This window comes from Podarcis tiliguerta (genome assembly GCF_965153285.1).
Source record: "Podarcis tiliguerta genome assembly, chromosome: W".
In the NCBI taxonomy this organism is placed as follows: Eukaryota; Metazoa; Chordata; class Lepidosauria; order Squamata; family Lacertidae; genus Podarcis; species Podarcis tiliguerta.
This window is the reverse complement of record NC_139552.1, coordinates 14,316,749-14,341,989: the sequence shown is the minus strand read 5'-3', so window position 1 is coordinate 14,341,989 and position 25,241 is coordinate 14,316,749. Positions and strand designations below refer to the sequence as shown.

General features: G+C 44.0%; 2 protein-coding genes across 2 annotated transcripts in view; one reads left to right on the top strand and one right to left on the bottom strand.

Annotated features, from left to right (window-relative positions):
- LOC310668866 (large ribosomal subunit protein uL29-like) overlaps positions 1-25,241 on the bottom strand; it is a 455,615-nt gene that overhangs the window by 131,610 nt on the left and 298,764 nt on the right. The window lies entirely within an intron of this gene.
- LOC310668763 (p21-activated protein kinase-interacting protein 1-like) lies at positions 19,487-20,493 on the top strand (the record flags this gene model as incomplete). Its single annotated transcript, XM_083422095.1, has 1 exon — positions 19,487-20,493. A coding segment is annotated over exon 1 (990 nt), but the record flags the coding sequence as incomplete, so codon positions are not given.

Genomic DNA, 25,241 nt, shown 5'->3' with positions numbered 1-25,241 from the left:
TCCTCCTTCTGCTGGTGGGCATTGCCTTGGGCTCACGTAGGGACTTTGAAAAATTGGAATCTATCCAAACCCAATTCCTTAGGGCCATACTCAGGATCCCCCCCTCCGTGGCAGGCGCGATCATGAGATTGGAAACCGGTTATCAAGCCTTTAAGTATGTGGCCCTGAAAGCGAAGTTATGGCTATGGCTCAAGCTCTGTTTCAGACCGGTGGGTTTGGCCCCCTTGATTCTGAGGGACAACTTTAAATCTCCATGGGAAGGGGAGATAGTGGAGGAAGTGCAGAAGTGTGGGTTGTCCCCCCTTTATATAGAGTCCATGACGTATAGCCACGCAAAGGTGGTGATCGCTTAAAGATTAAGGGATATTGCCAGACAGGAGGACATAGCCCGTGTGAAACCTGGGTTGTTTCTGGGGGAGCAGTTGTATCCGGCTGCTCCAGCTCGCTACCTGGCGGATATCCACTACGTGGAATACCGCAGACTATTTACTGCGGCTAGGCTGAATGTTCTTGACTCGGCGGTTCTGAAGGGAAGGTATGGAGGAGTCCCATATGACCAGAGATTATGCCACTGCATTGGGTGAGGTAGAATCCACAGAGCACATTTTACTGAGCTGTCCCATCTACAACGATTTAAGACAGTATCTTATAACTCCATACTTACCCCAGCTCAGTTCCCGACAAAGAGGAAAGCAGACAGCATATCTGCTAAATAAGTCTTCTGGGAAAACAACTTTGTCAGTGGCTAAATTCCTTTTGCTGGCACTCAAGTGTCGGAAGTGTATAATTGAATGCCTTGATGTGGGTTATCTGTGAGAGGTCTAGTACTGTGGCCCTACCTTATTTATGTACCCCTATGATGTTATAGATTATATTTATTGTGTAATGTTTTATTTCTGACTATGGGTCGAATAAAGGAAATTGATTGATTGATCCCACTCATTCAAGAGCACGCTATACACATAATTTTCTGTTAGCTGGTCAGAAGGCATGGTAGAAATTTGGGCAGCTATACCATCAAAATAATCATTTAGGCTATTTATCATAAACATTGCAAACACAGTCTCTGAAATATTCAGGTCTTGCTGAACAAGGTCCTGTCTGAGGCATTTTAATTGGGACAGATGGCTGGGCAAATCACCATCTTTCTTTAATTGCAGCCTGCATAGCTTCTTGAAGAAAATCACGCTGGAACCAGCACCTTGTCTCAAATGCATATTTCTCAGTTTATGCCAAACAGCCCGTGCAGTCTCTTGACCCTCTAAGTTTACCAACAAGTGGTCTGAAACACTCAAAACAATTGTCCCCGGGCTCTCATGTCTGCAACATGCCACTCAGGCCATTCATCTGCATCCTCCTGGGGGGGGGGGGGTCATCTTCTATGGTGTGGAATAGCTTTTCCCTCTGTAAAAGCGCTTTCATTTTGACCTGCCACGTTGGATAGATCTTGGGCGTGAGGAGAGGAAAGGATAGAGCCATCTGACCGGAATGTGCACAGGCCATGTCTGCTATTAATTAAAGCAAGACACTTCCCTAAGTGCAACACAAATAAAGCCTTGGACTCCTTCAGCCACTCTCTCTCCCACTCAGAGTGCAATTAACAGGCAAACAGGGACGCTATCTTATTTTCTTGGCAGCCAGCAACATATATCCATAAATCAAGCAGCAGCAGCAGCATGGAAAACAGCTCCAGAAACTCTGCTTCTAGGCACCGCAAATAAATCCAACATGCAGCTTCTGTTCTGCCATCTGGCATCTGCGTCAGAAGCCACTGGGCCCCATAACCGATGTCAGCTTCGCCTTTGAGCCAGTGCCAACGACTGGGCTCAACCTATTCAGCCCCGACTGGGCCAGGCAAGCTGGGAAAGCACTTCCAGAGACCTTCCACTGCAAGGAGCAGGTCTAAGTGCAATGGACTCACAACTTAGAGCTGTGAGCACCAAACTCAGTTCCAAAAGTCAGCGGAGCACAGCAGAGTATGAAACACACGAACGACGGTTCTGAAATATAACTTCTTTTATTCTTCTACAGCTACTGCAAAACTAAAATAAACTACTAAAGACAATCGGAGACGCTGGACTGCATGAGTGTTACAGTTCCTTATCTCTATACAGATAACACTCAGATTCCTACAGGCTGGAGCGGAAGAAGTGATGAGCAAATTCCATCCCCTCCTTTCTGAAACACTGCCAGCAGATTCTTGCAATGGGAGGGGTGAAATATCCACATTGGCTCCATCCGGATGTTTCAGACTACAACTCCACCTGTTTGGGGAAAGCTGTTGTAAGCTTCTGTTTATTGCACTCCACTTCTTCACAGGCATTTCCATCCTGACAGGGGTGGCCCATCCCATTTTGCCACCTGCGGTGAAACGGGAATATGCCGCTACCTGCCCCCTACTGCTGCCCCCACCCCTTCCAATGCCACTGGAATGCCACCTTGCTGGAATGCACCAGCACCTTGGAATGCACCTTGCTCAGCTCAGGGAGAACGAGGGTGCTCCTCCAGGTGTTGCTGTTCATCTTCTCTGGCCTGTGGTGGCAGGGGGGGGGGTGACAAGTGGCAATGCTGCGCACCAGAACACCTTGGTCTCACCCGCGAGAGGGGGGCATTCTGGCAGTGGCAGAAGTGGTGGGGCAGGCAGGACTACACCTCTTGCTCTTCTGCTATCCGAGGCAGGTGCTTTACCTTACCGCATTGGCGGGTAGGTTCTTCATCCTGAGCTCCAAGGTACTAGAAGGCCTTGTTATTTTTGCACACTGATACTGCTACTCTTTTGGAGATGGTCTCAAAAATAAAACACACATGATGATACAATGTAATCATGAACATTATCTTCAGAAATCAAGATTTAGCATTTTTCAACTAGCAACTGTTGACATGCATCTCGAGATCATTGTCTCCTTGGGAATTTGTCATGCATCTGTTATGATATACTTAGCAGGAACATCTAAAATGGCAATATGCAGTCTGATTCTGTGTGTATCATTTCATTGGAATTGAGTTCTACTGAACATTACTCTTTACATGGGTATGGGGGGGGGGGACACCTCAGGCATGGAGTGGGGAAATGTGGCCCTCTGGGCCTCTCTCTCTGCTCCTCAGGCCTCTCAGACCATACACCCTATTCAAAGCACAGCTCTCCCCAGCCTCATTGAGTTATTTGGCCTGGCTGAATGTGACCTTAAGAACATAAGCACAGCCTGCTAGCCCCAAATCTGTAACACTGTGTATTTTTGTGTTTGTATATTGTAAACTGCCCTGTGATACTTGGATGGCAGGCGGTCTAGAAAATTAATAATAAATAAATCCCACCTCTGCTTGAGCAAATTTGCTTAGCGTTGAGGATTCTAACAGGAAGACTACATGAGCTTTCTCACAGCCCAATCCATGTGGATAACATCAGAAGTCATTTATTTATTATTTTATTTGCTAGATTTAGATTCCACACTTCATCAAAGGATCTCAGGGCTGTTTACAATATAGAAATGCAAGATCATGATGATGCGGACAACACTGTGACATGGATGCATGCAAGATGTTGCACTGAGGCTGCATCTCTAGACTGCACTAATGCAACATGGCTAGTGCTCACTGTCAGTGGGTAACCAAGGTGTTGTAGGAAAATGGAGGGGGGGGGGTTGGCTTTTGCTGCCCAACTCCCCAAGGGACATGCATCACAGGAGGCAGTCTGCAACAGAAATTTGAGTGTGGCTTCTCTCCTGGCTGCCAGGATACCTGATAATGTTTTGCTGATTGCATTACCTGGGCAGCCTGGCCATTCTTTTGTGATTGTAAATACTTTTGTGATTGTAAATACCAGCTCCTGTCAACCTAGCAGTTCAAAAGCACGCCAAAGTGAAGGTAAATGGTGTTTCCGTGAGCTGCTCTGGTTTTGCCAGAAGCGGCTTAGTCATGCTGGCCACATGACCCGGAAAAACTGTCTGCGGACAAACATCGGCTCCCTTGGCCAGTAAAGCAGGATGAGCGTCGCAACCCCAGAGTTGTTCACGGCTGGACTAAACTGTCAGGGGTCCTTTACCTTTTAACCACTAGACCAGGGGTCGGCAACCCGCGGCTCCGGAGCCGCATGCAGCTCTTTTACACCTTTGCCGTGGCTCCGCAGATCCTTGGGGACCCTGAGCAGAAAAGCAGAAGTGCCAGAAAGAGGAGGGGGATGGAGCTGGGCAGCCGAGCCGGGCAAAGCAAGGTGGCGGCGGCAGCGGAGCTCGAGAGGCGGCGGCTGCTGGGATGGAGGAGGAGGCGGCGGCGGCCGGAGAAGGGCTGCTGTTGCTGCTGCTGCTGCTGCCGCCGCCAGAGGGAAGTTCTGCCAGGCGGCTTCATGGCTCATAGCTTCCCCCGGGGCAGGACGGGCAGTGGTGGCGGCGAGGGGGAACGCTCTCCCAGGCCACGCTCTCCTCAGCCCCGTGCGTGAGGCACCTGAGGCGAGGGAGAGAGAGAGCACGTGCGCGCTCGAGGGAAATAGCGGGGCGGGGTTTGTGTGTGTGTGAGAGGGGTGGCGGTGGTGCTTCGGGATCCTTTTCCGTGCCTTGCTTCTGAGTGGCCGCTGAGTTGAGGGAGAGTACCTGAGGTGAACCACAAAATGGGCCCGCCCTCCCTGTCAGGGAGGAAGGGGTGAATTACGTCAGTGACGAGGAGGGGGTCCAGAGGTAGCCAGCAGGAGAGGCGGGGGAGCACGAGAGAAATTGCAGAGGGAGGGGGGGCTGTTAGGCACCAAAATCCTGCATGCGGGATTTCCCCCGTTCTCTCGTGCCTCTGCAATTCCTGCCCTTCTCCCTTCCCCCTCGAGATTTGCTGCAGAGACAAGCAAATGAAGAAGAAAGGGAAGAGTATTAGCTGACATGTCCCCGGATACCATGGAAAGCACCACAGATTCCTTTGCTTACCAGCTCTTTTTATTTTAAGTTGGCTTCAAACCTGTAAATGGTATGTATACATACACACACATAAATATTCATATCTCTTCCCTCTCACCTTCCTTTCACCCAGTTTCTCTGGCACTGGTTTATAAATGCTGCTATGTAGAAATGATGAGAAAGTTGCACCAGCAGAAGGAATGGATATGTGCTGTTAGTAAAAAGAGAGGGAGTTGAACTGCAGGGAGGGACAGACACTTTTCTATGTATTAATTTGTATAATGCCCTCTATGCCAGGGGTCTGCAACCTTTAAGACAAAAAGAGCCACTTGGACCCGTTTCCGAAGAAAAAAAAAACTGGGAGCCGCAAAACTCGTCATTATCAAAATAACTTTTTTGTCACTTCTTTATTATTTCTTTGTTTGACCCCTCAGAATTACTCCTCCTCATAGAAACGTTAAATTAACAAGTTACCTTTTTGTGTGTGTGTGTTCTTCATTCCCCTTCAAAACAGTGACCAGCGTACATGCCCCCTTTCAATGCAGTGACCAGCGTACATGCCCCTTACAATGTAGCGGGCGGGCGGGAAGGTGACGTCGGGACGGTGCGTGACTAACGCACGCACCGCCCCCATGCGACGTCACAGCCAGTACAGCGCCCGCCACAGTGGGGAGTGTCGGGGCGCACAATGCGCCTCCTCCCCTCGCTAGTATCCGCCCCGGAGCCGCGGCAAAGGTGTAAAAGAGCCACATGCGGCTCCGGAGCCGCGGGTTGCAGACCCCTGCTCTATGCAAATGGTGCTTTGCAAAAAATGGATATGAGAGGTACCATACCCCTCTTTGCTATCTGAAATAGACTCAGGGAAAAGAGAGAGAATGGGGGAAGGGGAAGAATGTGTGGTTATTTACATTTGGCTTGTTTTGCGGCTCCCAGTTTTGTTTTTCCTTCGGAAACGGGTCCAAGTGGCTCTTTTTGTCTTAAAGGTTGCAGACCCCTGCACTAGACTAAGCTAAAGGAGCCAATGGCTTGACTCAATATAAGGATTTTTTTTTCTACGTTCCTCTGTTCCTAGTTTTTTTCTTTCTCTGTTTCTCTCTTTCTTAACTTTTGGAAGGGGACAGTCTTCTGGACATGGAGATGCATTATGAATTTATTTATTTATTTACAATAATGTTTATTAAATGTTCAAATTTTACATTTCAAATTAAACATCTTTTATTATACCATGCGTTCATTGACTTCCCACACCTTCCAAGGTTCATTTAACTTATTCACCATTCCTGCACATCTAAATATATAATAATAATAATAATTTATTATTTATACCCCGCCCATCTGGCTGGGTTTTCCCAGCCACTCTGGGCAGCTTCCAACTGAATATTAAAAACAGTACAGCATTAGACATTAAAAACTTCCCTAAAGAGGGCTGCCTTCAGTTGTCTTTTAAAAGTAAAATAGTTGTTTATTGCTTTGACATCTGCTGGGAGGGCGTTCCACAGGGCAGGCGCCACTACCGAGAAGGCCCTCTGTCTGGTTCCCTGTAACCTTACTTCTCGCAATATCCTTCTAATTTAATTTTCCTATCTTACATCAGTTCAAAATATTTATACTGTTGAATTACTTTAATACTGCCAGTGTTTTTAACCGTGCACAATTATTTTCAATATACTCAAAAAAAAAATTATACTCCTCTTTAAATACCTGTTCTTCTTGTTCTCTTGTTCTACTTGTTAGATCTGCTAATTCTGCGTATTCTATTATCCTAAGCTGCAAATCTTCCTTACTAGGGACCTCTCTCACTTTCCAATTTTGGGCTAACAAATTCCGAGCTGCTGTTGTAGCATACATGAATACATGTTCCTGGGAACAGCTGTCTGACCAATTCCTAACAGAAATGCCTCTGTCCTTTTTTTTTTTTTTTTTTTTGGGTGGTGGGGGGAGTTGTTTTAAACATTTTTTTCATCTCATTATATATCATTTTCCAATATACGTTAACTTTTTTGCATGTCCACCACACGTGGGGAAAAGTTCCTTCTACTACGTTGCATTTCCAACACAAGTCCAATTCCACATAATACACCTAAGCCAATCTACTCAGAGATAAATACCATCTATGGATAATTTTCATATAATTATTTTTCAGTGTGTGGCATGCAGTAAATTTCAGATCATTCTTCCAAAGTTTCTCCCAGAGGTTTAAGTCTATGTTGTTGTTGTTGTTGTTTAGTTGTTCAGTCGTGTCCGACTCTTCATGACCCCATGGACCAGAGCACGCCAGGCACTCCTGTCTTCCACTGCCACCCGCAGTTTGGTCAGATTCATGTTTGTAGCTTCGAGAACACTGTCTAACCATCTCGTCCTCTGTCATCCTCTTCTCCTTGTGCCCTCCATCTTTCCCAACATCAGGGTCTTTTCAAGTGAGTCTTCTCTTCTCATGAGGTGGCCAAAGTATTGGAGCCTCAGCTTCACGATCTGTCCTTCCAGTGACCACTCAGGGCTGATTTCCTTAAGAATGGATGCATTTGATCTTCTTGCAGTCCATGGGACTCTCAAGAGTTTCCTCCAGCACCATAATTCAAAAGCGTCAATTCTTCGGCGATCAGCCTTCTTTATGGTCCAGCTCTCACTTCCATACATCACTACTGGGAAAACCATAGCTTTTACTATACGGACCTTTGTTGGCAAGGTGATGTCTCTACTTTTTAAAATGCTGTCTAGGTTTGTCATTGCTTTCCTCCCAAGAAGCAGGCGTCTCTTAATTTTGTGGCTGCTGTCACCATCTGCAGTGATCATGGAGCCCAAGAAAGTAAAATCTCTCACTGCCTCCATTTCCTCCCCTTCTATTTGCCAGGAGGTGATGGGACCAGTTGCCATGATCTTCGTTTTTTTGATGTTGAGCTTCAGACCATATTTTGCGCTCTCCTCTTTCACCCTCAATAAAAGGTTTTTTAATTCCTCCTCACTTTCTGCCATCAAGGTTGTGTCATCTGCATATCTGAGGTTGTTGATATTTCTTCCAGCAATCTTAATTCCGGCTAGGGATTCATCCAGCCCAGCCTTTCGCATGATGAATTCTGCATATAAGTTAAATAAGCAGGGAGACAAAATACAGCCTTGTCGTACTCCTTTCCCAATTTTGAACCAATCAGTCGTTCCATATCCAGTTCTAACTGTAGCTTCTTGTCCCATATAGAGATTTCTCAGGAGACAGATGAGGTGATCAGGCACTCCCATTTCTTTAAGAACTTGCCATAGTTTGCTGTGGTCGACACAGTCAAAGGCTTTTGCATAGTCAATGAAGCAGAAGTAGATGTCTTTCTGGAACTCTCTAGCTTTCTCCATAATCCAGCGCATGTTTGCAATTTGGTCTCTGGTTCCTCTGCCTCTTCTAAATGCAGCTTGCACTTCTGGGAGTTCTCGGTCCACATACTGCTTGAGCCTTCCTTGAAGAATTTTAAGCATAACCTTGCTAGCGTGTGAAATGAGTGCAATTGTGCGGTAGTTGGAGCATTCTTTAGCACTGCCCTTCTTTGGGATTGGGATGTAGACTGGCCTTCTCCAATCCTCTGGCCACTGCTGAGTTTTCCAAACTTGCTGGCATATTGAGTGTAGCACCTTAACAGCATCATCTTTTAAAATTTTAAATAGTTCAGCTGGAATACCATCACTTCCACTGGCCTTGTTATTTGTAATGCTTTCTAAGGCCCATTTGACTTCACTCTCCAGGATGTCTGGCTCAAGGTCAGCAACCACACTACCTGGGGTGTACGAGGCATCCATATCTTTCTGGTATAATTCCTCTGTGTATTCTTGCCACCTCTTCTTGATGTCTTCTGCATCTGTTAGGTCCTTACCACTTTTGTCCTTTATTATGGTAATCTTTGAACGAAATGTTCCTTTCATATCTCCAATTTTCTTGAACAGATCTCTGGTTCTTCCCATTCTGTTGTTTTCCTCTATTTCTTTGCATTGCTCATTTAAGAAGGCCTTCTTGTCTCTCCTTGCCATTTTTTGGAATTCTGCATTCAATTTCCTGTATTTTTCTCTATCTCCCTCGCATTTTGCTTGCCTTCTCTCCCCCGCTATTTGTAAGGCCTCATTGGACAGCCACTTTGCTTTCTTGCATTTCCTTTTCATTGGGATGGTTTTCGTTGCTGCCTCCTGTATAATGTTTCGAGCCTCCATCCATAGTTCTTCAGGCACTCTGTCCAGCAAATCTAAATCCTTAAACCTGTTCCTCACTTCCACTGTGTATTCATAAGGGATTTGGTTTAGATTGTATCTTACAACAAATGTTTATTCGGCTTTTACGCCCATAATGAACACAACACAACAAAGCAAAACAAATCAAATAAAACAGCGGACTCATACAAATCACAAGTAGTATAACACAGTTCACTACTCACAAGGACAGATATTAGCCATTCATAGGAAAATTTTAAGATTAAGATTAAAAATTTAAGGCACTACACTAAAATCAATATCTGATGTCATTATAAAAATTCTTATAGCTATCAATAATCGGCTAACATTCCATTCCGTCTTTTATACGAAAGGACGGCTGTTAGGAATTTAGCAACCTGTAAGGTAATATGAGGATCCACATCTTGAAGAACCCAGGCAAGCTGTAGGTCCACTGGTTTGTCAGCAATAGGCTGGGTTATGGGGTTTAGTATACTAGCACGGGCTGAACTGTACAAAGGGCAGATAAACATAACATGATGAAGAGAGTCAGATGTTTTCATTTCACAGGCACACATTGAAGGGACTTGGCCCTTAGAAAATCTATGTCTCAGCACGTTTGTTGGAAAGACATTGAACCTAGCTCTAATGAAGGCATAACGGTGAGAAGCGGCCATAAGCGATGTTAAGTAGGACGGAGCGCGGTAGATGGGGGTTATGCCAAAGTTTAACGGTGAGCATACTCCACCAGCAGCTATGAAATTTTGGTATAGCTCCGCGTCATCCAGCCTTTGGTTAATACACCTTTTTGCCACATTTAGATCCAGCTTGAGCAATTCAGTGGGCGAGATCTCATAGGACAGCAGTTTGGCATGGATTTTACCTGACCACAAATTTGTGAAGTCATCACGCCACATGCATTGAATGAGATAGTGATTCGGGAGTTTATGCCAAAGTGATATCCAATAAATCAAAACTCTCCTCCATATAACTAACTCCACTGAGGGGATCTTCATTTCTAGGCGAATAGCCGCATTACTTACGCATGTTGGTAATTTTAGAAGTCGGCGTAAGAATTGGCTTTGAAGTGACTCTAAAGGTGAGAGGTTTGCAAAGGCAGCCCATAAAGGTGCAGCATAGGCTATTGTGGCCATCACTTTAATGCTATACACTTTCAAGGCCGCAGGGATGAATTGGGCCCCCTCAGAGTAGAAAAAACGGAGGAGGGAGTATGAAAGGGCTTTTGTCTTATTTTGAAGATACTCAACGTGCGCTTTCCACCCTAAGTTGTATTGAAAATAAATTCCTAAATATTTAAATTTATGTACTTGTTCTATTTTCGTGCCCTCCAGTTTCCATGAATAAAGTTTTTGACTCCTTGAAAATATCAGTACTTTGGACTTGGTGTGGTTGATAGACAGGTGGTTAGAGTGGCAATATGTCGCAAAGATCTTTAGCGCCCTCCTTAAACCCACTCTGGAGTAAGAGAGTAGTACCGCGTCATCTGCGTAGAGAAGTAAAGGGCAACGGTAATCTGCTATACGCGGGGCGTGGATAAATTTTTGTGAGACTGCTAATGGGTTCCTCATATCACTGATAAATAAGTTAAAAAGAAGAGGCGCTAGAATACAACCCTGGCGAACACCCCTATTTACTGGCACTGGATTGGTCAGGTCTCCAGCAGGGGATAATCTCACCCTGGCCACGGACCCGGCATGAAGTTGGGAGATAAGCCACAGGAGCCTTCTATCTATTCCCCAACAGGCAAGTTTATCCCAAAGTAAGTCCCTCGGAATACTGTCAAACGCAGCTTTCAAATCTATGAAAGCTGCGCAAAGTTGGCCCCGCCGAGGTGTCGAGTATTTCCGGGCTAAGTGGTAAAGAATAATTGCCTGGTCTGTTGTGGATCGGTTTAATCTAAATCCAGCTTGCTCATGTCCAATCAGGTCAGCCTCAACTGACCACTTCATCAACCTTGCCAGCAAGAAACGGGCATATATTTTCCCAATGGACGAAAGCAGACTGATGTTCCGATAATTCCCTGGGTCACCGGGAGGGCCTTTTTTGTAGATAGGGATTATAATGGCTTCCTTCCACATTCCTGGTATTAAGCCCGTGGCATTTATTGCATCGAACGTTTTAGCTAAAATCCCTGCCCACCAGGCAGAATGAAGCTTTATAGCCCCAACAGGGACCAAATCTGGCCCAGGGGCCTTACCTGTTTTCAGCTCAGCTATCAAATCTAGGATTTCAGCAGGGTCGGTATTGGGCCAAACGGGAAGGGGTTTAGAAGGTCTCCAATGAGAGGCCGGAGCTTCTGCCACTGAGAAATATTTCCTCAGGAACTGCTCCCATGTAGGGGCCGGAATCACCGTTAGGGGATATTTCGTGTTTCTTCCCTTTATTAAAGACCAAAATTTCCGGGAATTATGGGATTTTGAGGCAGAAATTATAGTCTGCCAACGATTTAAATGCCATTCCCTTTTGGCCGATTTCTGGGCCTGTTTGTATGCTTTTTTGGCCAGGAAATAAGATGGAGGTAGGGCTGGAGCGCCGGAAAGTTTATAGTCCTTATATATTGTATGCAAATGGAGTCTGGCAAGTTTGCAAGCAGAGTTAAACCAAGGGGCGCCAGATTTGAAATGATCGTTTTTAACTCCGTAGGTTGGAGAAATAAAAAAGCAAGTTAAAACTTCTATCAGGCAGGAAAAGAAATTCATACAGGTAATAGGATCACGCGGGACTATTCCTACGTCTGGCTGGTCACCAGGAAACATTTCACGGATAAAATCCGTATATCTATGAGCAAGAGCAGAGGACCATCTAGTCCCCTTTATTTTAGTGGACGACTCCACTATCACCGGGATTGGGTGGGAGCGGTCGAGCAATTGCCAGTCAACACATAACTTGGTTATCAGGGGAAGATGGTCACTAAATTGGGCATTATCAGTTTTAAAAGAGGTGACGTACGGGAATAAATCCCGGGAGACCAATACATAGTCGAGAACACTGTTTGATTTTAACCCCAGGTGGGTGAACTCTCCTGGTATGTCTGGAGGGCAACTGCCGTTTAATATAATTAAATTAAGGCGTAGAGTCATCTGATAAAGCATCACTCCTGCCTTATTAACTTTGACATCCTTTGATATTCTAAAGGGGGTGTATGCTAGATCATAAATATGAGCGCCGGGGTCAACCCACCACTTAGACTTTTTAAGAGCTTCCCAATTTGAGGCTATCCGAGCGTTAAAATCACCTCCAGTAATGGCGGGGACATTGGGATATTTAATGTAACAGGAAAGTAAAAAATCCTCTAGGGATTCCCATCTGGGGGTAAGATCAGCTGCTAACCCTCCCGGAGGTAAATAGACATTTGTAACCAATAAAGAGAAGTTTCCACCAGAGATCAGTCCGGTAATAGCATAAGGCGGAAGTACATGCACTAGTGAAAGTTTGGCCCGAAGTTTAAAAGAGATACCAATGGTAAGGCTGCCTTTTGGGCAGCCACCATTCACTGACGGGCTAGCAGGCAAACATATAAACTCAAAGCCATTTAACTCAATTTCTTCCTCCACCCAGGTTTCTTGTAATAGAATGATAAGGAAGGAATTAATATATTTTAGGAATTCTGGATCTAATTTTTTACTTTTCCATCCAGCAATGTTCCAGCTTAGTATTGAAGGCTGGGGTTTCCCCGATCCTCCAATTGACTGTCAATCGGAAAGTTGGCTCAACTTTGATACGGGAAGAGGGGAGCCAGTAAAGAAATCAGTTATCTTCCTCTGATGAAAAACCACTCGTAAAGGCTGAGTGGGATTAACAAAGTCATCAGGCTGTTGAGCTGGGCCACTCGATCTAATAGGAATAGGACCTTGAACAGGGGCGGACCCCTTTTCCAAAAGAGTTTGGTGGGCTGCCCAGGGTGGACCGGCTATCTCGTCAGACGTTAGGTCTCTCTGTAGCCTGCTACTGGTCTTTTGGGCTACTTGATTTATGTGGCCTGTTGGGTCTTCAATCAGTTCCTTCGCTGGTCTTGCTGCTGAATCCAAAGTACTCTGCAAAATGGGATAAGACTGGGCAAGAGGGCTATTTGGGGAGGTTGGCAAAGGCACATCTTCTCTTGATTGGTCAGTGCTATAAGAAGGTTCCAGGTCTGGCATCGATGAGTGTGTAGAAGGGGATTTTTCCCGTTGAGTGCTGCTTTCTTCAGGTATGTTTTTCGATGGACGGTCATGTAAATCTATTAAGAGTACTGAAGATTGTTCTGCTTGAAGGGAAGGGCTGGTGGTTGCTTCTTGAGGGTGTGTCTTATCCTCCATAGCCGACATGCAGTTAGCATTGGATATTGAGAGATCCATATGCTCTGGTTCTACTGGGGGGACATGTTCGCTGTACGTGAGTGTTCTGGAGCTGAGCTTCCTAATAAGTAGGGTTTTAAGCGATTCCAGCCTATTGATAATTTCTCTTTGTTCCACCACTGGTAAATCTGCAAAGGAGGCAATGAGTTCGATCTCTTCTGGAGGTGTCAGGCCACTTCCCGGATGGACATTGTTCTTTGCTAGGGGTGTGGAGGCCACATAACTCTTCTCCTGGGGTAGAACACCCACTCCGGTGTCCACTGATGGATCGGGTTTAGTAGATTTTGAGCCCTCTTTGGTTATTGCCTCCAACAGTAGGGGTTTAGGCGTAGGATCTATAAAGGCTCTTGTTGGTGCTATCCCACAGCGAAACAAATGTGCTTTCTTTTGTAATATAATAGTGGGAATTTTTGTGGTTTGGAACGCAAGCAGGACTCTCTGAGATTTATAATGATGGGCAAGGGGGAGGACTGCACAGAGGTCAATTTGTGTTGCCTTCATGTTTAAAAGCACCTTTAGGAGTTCCTTGGCACCAACCAGAGTTCTCCATCTTGGGTCCCCATTATGTATAGTTAGGCTCACTTTCCTTGGTGTTAAGATCAAGGATTGATGGCTTAATTGAAGGTTAAGGTTGTATTTAAATTTGTCAGTACGTTTGTTATTTAAGGTCAAACCTCTTGTCTCCATCCTCTCTTCAAGGGACTTAACACCGGCTGACGCTGGGGAAGTAGTGGTTAGCTTTTGTTGGAGGCTATGCAGCTGGGACGAAATATCATCTAGTCTTTTGAATATACAGTGCAAAGTTTTAATTATTAAATGAGACTGTTCAAATGTCATAAGATTAGCCATGCCAAAGACCTGTTCCTCCTTCTGAGGAGAGACTACACTCTTACTATTGGTCTCATCACTTGTTATTTGAGGAGTTATTTGTTCTTTGTCTTTAAGAGCTGACGCACAATCAATCAGTGGGTTGAAGCGGTTCTGTGTTTCTACCATGTAGGAACAATTCAGTAGATTACTCCCTTCTTTAAAGTGACAAGGATCAACCCTTGTTTGCTTTGATCTCGGAAAGGGAATGGAGGCTATCTCATCGGAGTCTCTAAGACGTTTCCCATGTCCCATGATTTAGATATCGAGAAGAGGGGGGGATAGTATTTCAACGTCAGTTCAGTTCAATCTTATCAGCGCTTACCGTGGGAGTAAATTTCACTGCCTGGTCATATGAAAGTCGGCTTCTTCACCCTCGCAGGCCGGCAATTTAATTCTACAAGGAGACTTGAACAAGGGAGTTTCTCTTCGTGCAGCTTGCATCCAGCCGCATACGCCTCTCTCCTGACCTTTGTAAAATAATAGCTGCCAACTAACAAAGATAGTACTGAGGCTGCTAAAAGCTAATAAAAACTAATAAGGCTGCTAAAAGCTAATAAAAACTGATAAAAAGTTTATAAAAACTGATAAAAATAATAAAAACAGCATCAACTGATGCGGAGCTCAAGTCGACGCTGCTACTATCGACGACGTATCTTACCGGCCCAGTGGTTTTTCCTACTTTCTTCAGTTTAAGCTTGAATTTTGCTATAAGAAGCTGATGATCTGAGCCACAGTCAGCTCCCGGTCTTGTTTTTGCTGACTGTATAGAGCTTCTCCATCTTTGGCTGCAGAGAATATAATCAATCTGATTTCGATGCTGCCCATCTAGTGATGTCCATGTGTAGAGTCGTCTCTTGTGTTGTTGGAAAAGAGTGTTTGTGATGACCAGCTTGTTCTCTTGACAGAACTCTATTAGCCTTTGCCCTGCTTCGTTTTGAATTCCAAGACCAAATTTGCCAGTTGTTCCTTTTATCTCTTGATTCCCTACTTTAGCATTCCAATCCCCTATAATGAGAAGAACATCCTTCTTTGGTGTCACTTCTATAAGGTGTTGTAAGTCTTCATAGAATTGGTCAATTTCAGTTTCTTCAGCAACAGTTGGCTAAGGGGTCCAGAATACTCCCTTCAACTTCCTCCTGGTTTTCTTCCCCCCCACCAACGTGTGCATGCCTCAGCATTCTCTGCCACTGAGCATACTCACACCTCTTTGTGCTGTTTTGGGGTTTCTCTACCCCCCCCAACCCCCAGATAATTTTTTTATACTTCTGCAAAATTTGAGGGTCCCCCCCCCAAGCCTGTTCTCGTGCATGGTGGTTACCTTGCGGCTGCAAATGGACTCACACTTGGGATAACTGAGTTCACTAAATTAGCATATCATGATTATAAAGATATCAGATTATACTGTACTATATATGGAAAATCCCACACCCATCCCACGCAGTCATTCCTCCCTGCTGTTCGCAGGAATGATCACCACCACCATCATCATATACATTACCCGCCCTTCACCACCTTGTCCCAGGGCGGGTTACAACAACTTTTTAAAAATATCAAAAGTTAGATATCAAAATTGAAAATAATAATAAAAAACCATTAAAACAGATTAGCAGGGTACGTTAAATCTGCCTCTCCTTTCAGAGAAACGCCTCGCTTTGTCCTCAAGGTGGCGCTCTGTGACACCCCCCCACCCGTCCCCATCTCCCGCATCTGCCTTCTGAGGGCGAGTGCCTGGAGACCTAGAGGTGAGAGCGGCGGCAAGCCCAGACAATCGGACACTTTTTCCTGGGCCGCAAGGCCAATGAAGGCGCTGGAGTGGCGCGGTAGAGGCGGGCCGAGCGAGGCCGTGCCCAGGTTAGGCTGAGGTGGAGGCATCGCTCCCTTCCAGCCTAGAGCAAGGGAGGGAGCAGCCGCTGCCACCACCACTGCCGCAGCTACATCCTCGCTCGGGATCGCAGATGGTGAGAGGGGTGGCTCGCCAGTCCCGCACCGGCCCGGTCTCCAGGTAAGCGACGCGTGGGAGGTGCCAAAAGTGGAGCTGGTGTGGGGTTGGTTGTGGGAAGCGTCCCTTTCAGTGAGTTTTTTTTGGGGGGGGTGTAAGATGGGGGCGATGGTGAGGGGCAGTGGGATTTCTGGTGCATTGGGGGTGTTTAGGGCACAGGGCGTGTGGACATGGTGGGGCTGAGGAGGGGAAAGGGTGGTGCAGGGGTTTTGGGAGGGAAAATGGCTTCCCGATGCCTTGAGGGTCTGCTGGGAGCTTGTGGGGCGCAGGGCATGTAGAAGTTCGGGGGCTGAGAAAGGGAGATGGCGAGGCGTCCGGGGCATGAGAAGGGTGAGAATGGAAGGGCTGCCTGACTTCCGGGTTAGTGCCATTGGCAATGGCGGAGTTCCTCTGACTGAGAGGAACCCGCTCCGCGAAAATCGGGTCCTGCCGCCGCAGCGCAGGCGGGGACCCCCAAAAAAATCCCAGGCGGAGGAAGCCTGGGAACGTGGGATTCGGCGGGCACCAAGAGCGCCACCCCTCCTGGGGCTCCGGAGCGAAGTGGGGTGAGCGGCGCAGTGCTTCGAGTTCATTTCTACTTTCGCGGAGTGAAGCCGCACAGCTGTTGCCGGAGAAGCGCTGACTTTTCCCTGTTGTCAATTGGATCTAAAAGCAATTACCCATGAGTAAAGTGAAGAATTTGGACTTTTAAAAGCTGAATTTGGCAACGAACGGGGGGAAGTTCAAAACAGAAAGTCCGCCTTCCTCCTTTGTACAAAATCGGAAGCAAATTGGCTCAAGCTAAAACCTTGGAGGACGTATTTTAAACATCTAATTTCCAGCACTAAAAATAGTGTACCCCCCTTGGAAGCAGGAGAAGAGGGGGGAGAGCTTTTGGACAATATTTGCCTGCAAAAAGTGAGGGAAAGAAGTAGAATTTCCATCACTCATAACCTGGGAACGGGCTGCCATTAAGATTGTTGTACTTCGGAGCTCTGCATGAACTGTGAGATTCCTCTTTGACAGTTAGAGAACAAGTGTGATACATTGTTTCAATTACCCTCCTCTGAGCTAAAAGGGGCTAAAAGGAGTGAAAGAAACTGAGTAACAGTAGGAGAGATTGGACACTAAACATATTTGTGAAATTGTGGTTTTAAAAGAAAAGGGGGGAAAGGTGATACTCTGGACTAACATAATATAAACAGTAACTACTTCCCTCTAGAGGAGGACTTTGAAATTGTTACAGGGACTGGAATTTTCCAACTCTAAAGATAAGACTCTGGGACTGTGGGATTTGACTTTGAAGGGTACAAGTGTTATGGCAGATGGGAAAGAAAAAATAGAGCCGCCAATCCAAGACAAAACAAAAAGGTCTGGGAAGTCTTGGCGAAGACCTTCTACATCTGGTCTTCCGCTTCACCTGTGGCTGTATCAACACATCCTAAACCAAAAGGGATGATTACAGAAGAGGCCTTGGCTCTTGCCCTGAGCGAAATAAATGACTCTTTGGAACAAATGAATAAAAAATTGGACCAGAACACACAAAGTATAAATCAGAATACACAAAGCATAAATAGTTTGGGACAAAAAGTTAATTTTAACACAGAGGCTATTGAGAAATTGATTCAGGAGTCCAACTCAACTCGACAGATCGCAGAGGAAGTTAAAGAAAAGGTTGTCGCTGTGGAACCAAAGGTAACCCAGTTGGAAACAGAGAGAGTCTCAGACCTTGAGAAGCAACTTGAGGACCATAAGTTGGCGCTTTCTATGATTGAGTTCAAGGAAAAACAGACAAACTTGAGGATCAGAGCGGTACCTGAACTGGAAAAAGACTCTCCGATAGATTATCTTACGGAGGAATTTGCAGCTCATTGGGATTTGGATCTGAAAAAAGAGGAATTTAGAATTGTGAGGGCCTTCAGACTGGGAAGAGGGGGGAAGAAGGAAAAGAATAGAATAAGAGACTGTTTGATCACCCTCCGATCTAAAGAAGAGAGAGATAAAATATTGGGCTGGCACTACGAGAAGACTTTGATAATACATCAGTCAAGAGTGGAAATATTTAAAGATATTCCTAAACACCTTTTAGACCTCAGGTCTAATTTTGTAGATTTGGTTGCCTTGCTGAGAGCGAACAAAATTATTTTCAGGTGGGAATTTCCTCAAGGCCTATCCTTCAGTTTCAAAGGAAGGAAAATTAAAATAAGATCAGCAGAAGACAAGATAAAGTTTCTGTCTAAATACGAAGAAGACCTACAGAAGGGAATTGGAAAAGAGCCAACAGCATTGGACAGAAGATCACCAGATAAAGGATCAGAGCAAAGAGCATTGGAGAGAAGATCATCAAACAGGGGAACATTGGACATATAAACATTATCTTTTGGATGGGACCCCCCAGTGAACGTGCAAATACCACCACCGACAGAAGAGGAGCAAGCTTTGGGGGCAGTCGGGGGGGGGGCGCCAAAGTAACCACACGATGGCGCTGCAGGTTTTGAGTTGGAATGTGAATGGACTTAACAGCCCTGAGAAAAGGAGGAGAGTATTTCATTTATTGAAAAAAGAGCATTTGGACTTGATTTGTTTACAAGAAACACATGTGACAAGGTTACACAGGAAGTTATTGAATAATAAAAGACTAGGCCAAGAATTTATTTCATCGGATAAAGTAAAAAAAAGAGGAGTGGTCCTCTATGCAAAGGAGAGTCTATCACCAAAATTTATATTTAAAGATGATCATGGAAGATTTGTAGCAATTGAAATTCAAACGCAAGGAGAAAAATTTTGATAATAGGGGTTTATGCACCAAATGAAGGAAAATCGGAATTTTTTAAGAAGCTACATGAGATTTTGATGGACTATATGGATTACAATATGATTTTGATGGGGACATGAATGGTGTAGTGTCTACAAATATGTCTACAAAGACAGACAGTCACTAAGGATGGAAGACTACCAAAAACCTTCTTTGATATGACTGAAAATATGGACTTAGTTGACATTTGGAGAACGAAAAATCCCTTGGGAAGAGAGGGAACTTTTTTCTCTGAGGCTAAAATGACATGGACAAGAATGGACCAAATCTGGGTAACCAGAGGACTGGCTCCGAAGATTAGTAAAGTGGAAATCTGCCCTAAAACATGCTCCGACCATAATGCTGTAAAGATGGAAATGAAACTGATGCCAATTGGCTCCCTTAGATGGAGGATGAATGGAGGTGCCGCCAAAAGGCTGAGAAATGGAGCTGTTAGGGGGCTGCTACGAACAGGTACTCTTCGGGTTCGCGATACAGCCGGGTGAGAACTGGTCAGCTCTTCCTGATTTCACCCACCACGCTCACACTGCTTCACTGTCCGCAGTAGCTATGAATGACAGATATGTAGTCACTGGCAGCAAGGATGAAACCATACAAATCTACGACATGAAAAAGAAAGTAGAACATGGGGCACTGATGCAACACGATGGCACTGTAACCTGCTTGGAATTCTATGGAAGTTCACATCTATTGAGTGGAGCTGAGGACGGATTAATATGCATTTGGAACACAAAAAAATGGGAGTGCTTAAAGTCCATTAAGGCACACAAGGGACATGTGACATCTTTTTCTATTCATCCTTCTGGGAAGTTAGCTTTGTCAGTAGGAACAGACAAGACGTTAAGAACATGGAACCTTGTAGAAGGAAGATCTGCATTCATAAAAAATATAAAACAAAATGCGCATCTTGTTAAATGGTCACCCAGTGGTGAGGTATACGTGGTAGTTATAGCTAACAAAGTGGAAATATACAACCTTGAAACTGCTTCTATTTCTGGTACCATTGTTGAAGAAAAGAGAATATCTTCAGTAAAGTTTCTTACAGATTCCATACTTGCTATTGCAGGAGATGAAGAATTTGTACGGTTATTTAATTGTGAATCTCAAAAGTGCCTTTGTGAATTTCAAGCTCATGAAAAAAGAGTAAAAGAGATCTACACTTTTGAAATGGAAGGCTTACATATTCTGGTGACTGCATCCAGCGATGGATACCTTAAGATGTGGAGTCTTGATCTTGAGAAGATTAATAATTCCCCGTCATTGCTGTGTGAAGTCAATACTAAGGCCAGGCTTACCTGTTTAGCAGTTTGGCACAAAAGAGGTTCAGAAACCAAGAAGATCCCCAATGAAGCCACAACATCCTCTCAAGCGCATGAAGAGGAGCAACCATTGATAAAGAAAAAGAAAATTGGTTGGAGGATGAATGATAATCTGTTCAGGAATGAAGAATTTGTTAAGAAGGCCCAAAAAACTTTGAGAGACTATTTTGAGATAAATTTGAATACCACTGTGGAAAAAAGAGTAATCTGGGATGCAAGTAAAGCTGTTATGAGAGGTTTCTTGATACAACAGAATGCAATTAAGAAGAGAATGCAAAATGAGAAAAAAGACAAAATTTTGGAAAAAATAAAGGAAGGAGAGAAGAAATTGAGGGCGAAACCAAAGTCCCAGGAGATTTTGAAAGAGATAAAGTTATATCAAGTACAATATATGAAAATGATGAATCAGGAAATAGAATGGAAGATCAAACAGATGAGACAAAAGACATTTGAATCGGCAAATAAATGCGGGAAACTGTTGGCCTGGCAAATTAAAAAAAGACAAAAACTTAATACCATTACGAACTTGGAAGTGGAAGGAAAGTCTATACAGAACCCAATGGAAATTAGAAAGTGTTTCCAGAGGTACTTTAAACAATTATATACACAGGAGAAGCAGAAAGAAATGGACATTGACAAATTTCTGAAAACAAATGGACTACAAAAAATTTCTCAAGAAAATAAATTAATGCTGAATTATAAAATAACGGAACAGGAAGTAGAAGGGGCCATTCAGAATATGCAATTATGCAAATCACCAGGTCCGGATGGATTGACTTCAAGATATTATAGATCTTTGAAAGAATGGTTAATACAACCTTTAAAGGAAGTCTGTAATGAAATATTGGAAGGGAGAAGGGCACCAGAGTCGTGGAAGGAAGCTTAAATTACACTTATACCGAAAACAGAGACTGAAAAGACACAGCTTAAGAACTACCGCCCCATATCACTGCTTAATGTGGACTATAAAATTTTTGCAGACATTTTAGCTAAAAGATTGAAAAAGGTGTTAACAGAAGACATTCATAAAGACCAAGCGGGCTTTCTTCCGGGCAGACACTTGTCTGACAATACGAGGAATATAATTAATATTTTAGAAAAATTACAAGTGAAGATCAATACCAAGGCAGTTTTGATATTTGTGGACGCCGAGAAAGCTTTTGACAACATCTCTTGGAGCTTTATGAAGAAGAATTTATTGGGGATGGGGGTTGGTCAAGGTTTTGGAAATGGTATAGGTGCAATTTATTCAGAACAGAAGGCTAAATTAATTGTGAATAACGCAGTTACGGAAGAGTTTAAGAATGAGAAAGGAACGCGACAAGGGTGCCCAATTTCCCCATTGCTTTTTATATCGGTCCTGGAGGTTTTGTTAAATATGATTAGAAGGGATCAATTGGTAAAAGGTATCCAAGTGGGGGCAAAACAGTACAAATTGAAAGCATTTGCTGATGATTTGATATTGACTTTACAGGAGCCAGAATCTAGTACTAAAAGAGTATTAGAACTAATTCAAGAATTTGGTCAGGTGGCAGGTTTTAAGCTGAATAAGATGAAAACTAAGGTTCTAGAGAAGAATTTAACTGAGATTGAGAGAGATAAGTTCCAGAAGGAGACAGGATTGACACTGGTTAAGAAAGTGAAATATTTGGGGGTTAATATGACTACTAAGAATGTGAACTTATTTAAGGATAACTATGAAAAATGTTGGTCTGAAGTGAAAAAGGATTTAGAAATATGGTCAAATTTGAAACTATCACTGCTAGGCCGAATTGCTGTTATAAAGATGAATGTATTGCCAAGGATGCTGTTTTTGTTTCAAACATTGCAAATTGTGAAATTGTGGATAAAATGGATTGTTTCAAGAAGTGGCAGAGAGATATCTCTAGATTTGTTTGGCAGGGCAAGAAGCCTCGAATAAAATTTAAGATATTAACAGATGCTAAAGAAAGAGGTGGATTTGCCCTGCCAGACCTTAAACTCTATTATGAATCAGCCGCATTTTGCTGGCTGAAAGAATGGATGCTTCTTGAAAATACTGATGTTTTGGATCTGGAAGGTTTTAACAATGTATTTGGCTGGCATGCATATTTGTGGTATGACAAGGTTAAAGTTCATAGAGCCTTTAAGAATCACATTATTAGGAAAGCATTGTTTAATGTTTGGATAAGATACAAGGACTTGTTAGAAAATAAGACCCCAAGATGGTTGTCACCAATGGAAGCGAAGGCATTGAAAAAACTCAATATGGAGGCCAAATGGCCGAAGTATTGGGAGATTCTGGAGCAAGAGGGAGACAGGTTAAAATTGCAGAGTTTTGAAAAATTGAAAAACAGAGTGAGAGATTGGCTCCATTATTACCAAATAATGGAGGCATATAATTTGGATAAAAGAATAGGCTTCCAGGTGGAAAAATCAAAATTAGAAACAGAGTTGTTAGAACCTAAAGTTAAGAATTTGTCAAGAATGTATAACTTGTTGCTGAAATGGAATACTCAAGATGAAACGGTGAAATCTGCTATGATAAAATGGGCACAAGATGTTGGGCATAATATCATGATGGTTGACTGGGAACAGTTATGGACCACAGGTTTGAAGTTTACGGCATGTAATGCCTTAAAGGAGAATTTAATGAAAATGGTCTACAGGTGGTACTTAACACCAGTCAAGCTTGTAAAAATTGATCACCTGCCCGACAATAAATGTTGGAAATGTAATGAGACTGAAGGTACATTCTTTCACCTTTGGTGGACGTGCCCAAGGATTAAGGCATTCTGGGAGATGATCTATATGAAATGAAAAAGGTATTTAAATATACCTTCCTGAAGAAACCAGAAGCCTTTCTCCTGGGCATGGTCAGCCAATTGGTGCCAAAGAAGGACAGAAATTTCTTTATGTATGCCACAACAGCAGCAAGAATACTTATCGCAAAGTGTTGGAAGACACAAGATCTACCCACCAGGGAAGAATGGCAGATGAAGTTGATGGATTACATGGAACTGGCGGAAATGACTGGCAGAGTCCGAGACCAGGGAGATGAGTCGGTGGAAGAAGATTGGAAAAAATTTAAAGCCTACCTACAAAAACATTGTAAAATTAATGAATGTTAGAAGGATGCTGGAATGAAGTCATATGGTTTTAGCAGAAATGTACTAAAGACTTAAGTAAAAGTGGATCGATAATGGGATAAAATGAAAAATTTAAGGTTAGATTGTTAAGATAAATTATAGAACAAAAATTGAGTAAGATGGAAAGAATTTGCTGAAACAGTTAATTGAAATAGAATACAAAAAAGGGAGGTGTGAGGAGGTCGATGAACCAAGTTAATGAAAAGTAAAGATATGGAATATTGGATGTGTGTGTTTAATGTATTTTTTTTTCATTTTTCTCTTTTTTCCTTTTTTTCTGTATTGTTGTAGTGGTGTTTTTTCTTTTTCTTTTTATTGTAATTGTAATGTATGTTTTGTTAAATTTATATTGTATCCTTCTCTCTCTTTTTCTTTTTTCTGTAATTTCCAAACCCTTAATAAATATTTTATAAAAAAAAAGAGAGAGAGAGAGAGAGAGAATGGAAGGGCTGCCTGATGGACTGGGAGTCGTCTGGGCAGGGACTGGGGCGCCAGAGTTGGGCATGAGGAGGCTGGAGGAGAGAGCGGGCATGGGGAGGGGTATGGGGAGGGCTTTGGGGGTATGGGAGGGTCATCTGATTTGAGGGGTGTTGCCTAGTGGGAGGGGGTTAGATACGTGAGAGTAAGGAGTGGAACATTATCATAGGCTGTGGACTATGTTAGGGGATTGTATGCTAACATGGGGGGCATGGGGAGGGGTCCAGGGTTACTGAAAGGAAGCTTGGGGTCTATAGAGTGAATGGCAATTGAAGGCTGAGATGTGTGTGGGGGGTTGGGGCAAAAGGGGTATAGTGAGGAGTTTTGGGGTATGAGATGTGTGAGGGACGAAGGGCTATTGGATGGATTGAGGGTTGTCTTGGGATGTGTAAATTAGGGGTTGAGCTGGTTTGCGGGCTGTGCTGAAGGTTTATATGCTGAAATATGGAGGGGCTTGGCTTAGGCATGAACAGGTGTAGAGGAGTGAAGGATAGGGGCAATGAGAGGGGCCCTCACCTTGAGGGGCTGAGTTGTGGGGTGTCTGGAAAAATGTGGGTTGAGTTGCATGACTTGGGGGAGCATAACTTGGGGTGGTGAGGTTCCTTTTAGGGGGGTTGTGTGCGAGTTAGAAGTAGAAGAGTGTGGTAGGTTGGTGATTGCATTTCACTTTTTCCTATGGCCCCAGGCATAACAGGAACATGGCCCCAAAAAGGTGGCTTATGAGAGAATATGGCCCTCACATTTGGGGTCTGTCTGCAGAATTAGGAAGGGTTTGGGGTATGAAGGGATGTTGGTAGAGAAGTGATGGGTTGGAGCCTAGGGAGAATTGGGGGTTGAGGAGCCAGGAGTAGGAAGTGGGAGAAGGCACCAGAAGGGTTAGAGTTGTTTCATGGGTTTGGGGTATAAAGGGTGAGCAGAGGCTGAGTTGAAAGGGAAGTACATTTTTAATGGGTTGAGGCTGCCTTGGAGGTTTGTTTGGGTTGTGTAATATTGGGGATTAGAGAAGCGTGTGGGTGCTGGGAAGAGTTAGGCAGTTGGGGTAGAAAGGTATGCGGGAGTGGGGCAATGTGGTTAGTTCAGAGATTTGTGGTATGAGAACTCTGGATATGGGGGAGTGGGGTTGGAAGTTGGGGGCAGAGGTGTTGGAGGTGTTGGAATAACTGTACTGTGAGGGATTTGGATTGAGAGTTTAATGTTTGGGGTGTTGTTTGTATGTGACAGGTGGAATTTATGCAAT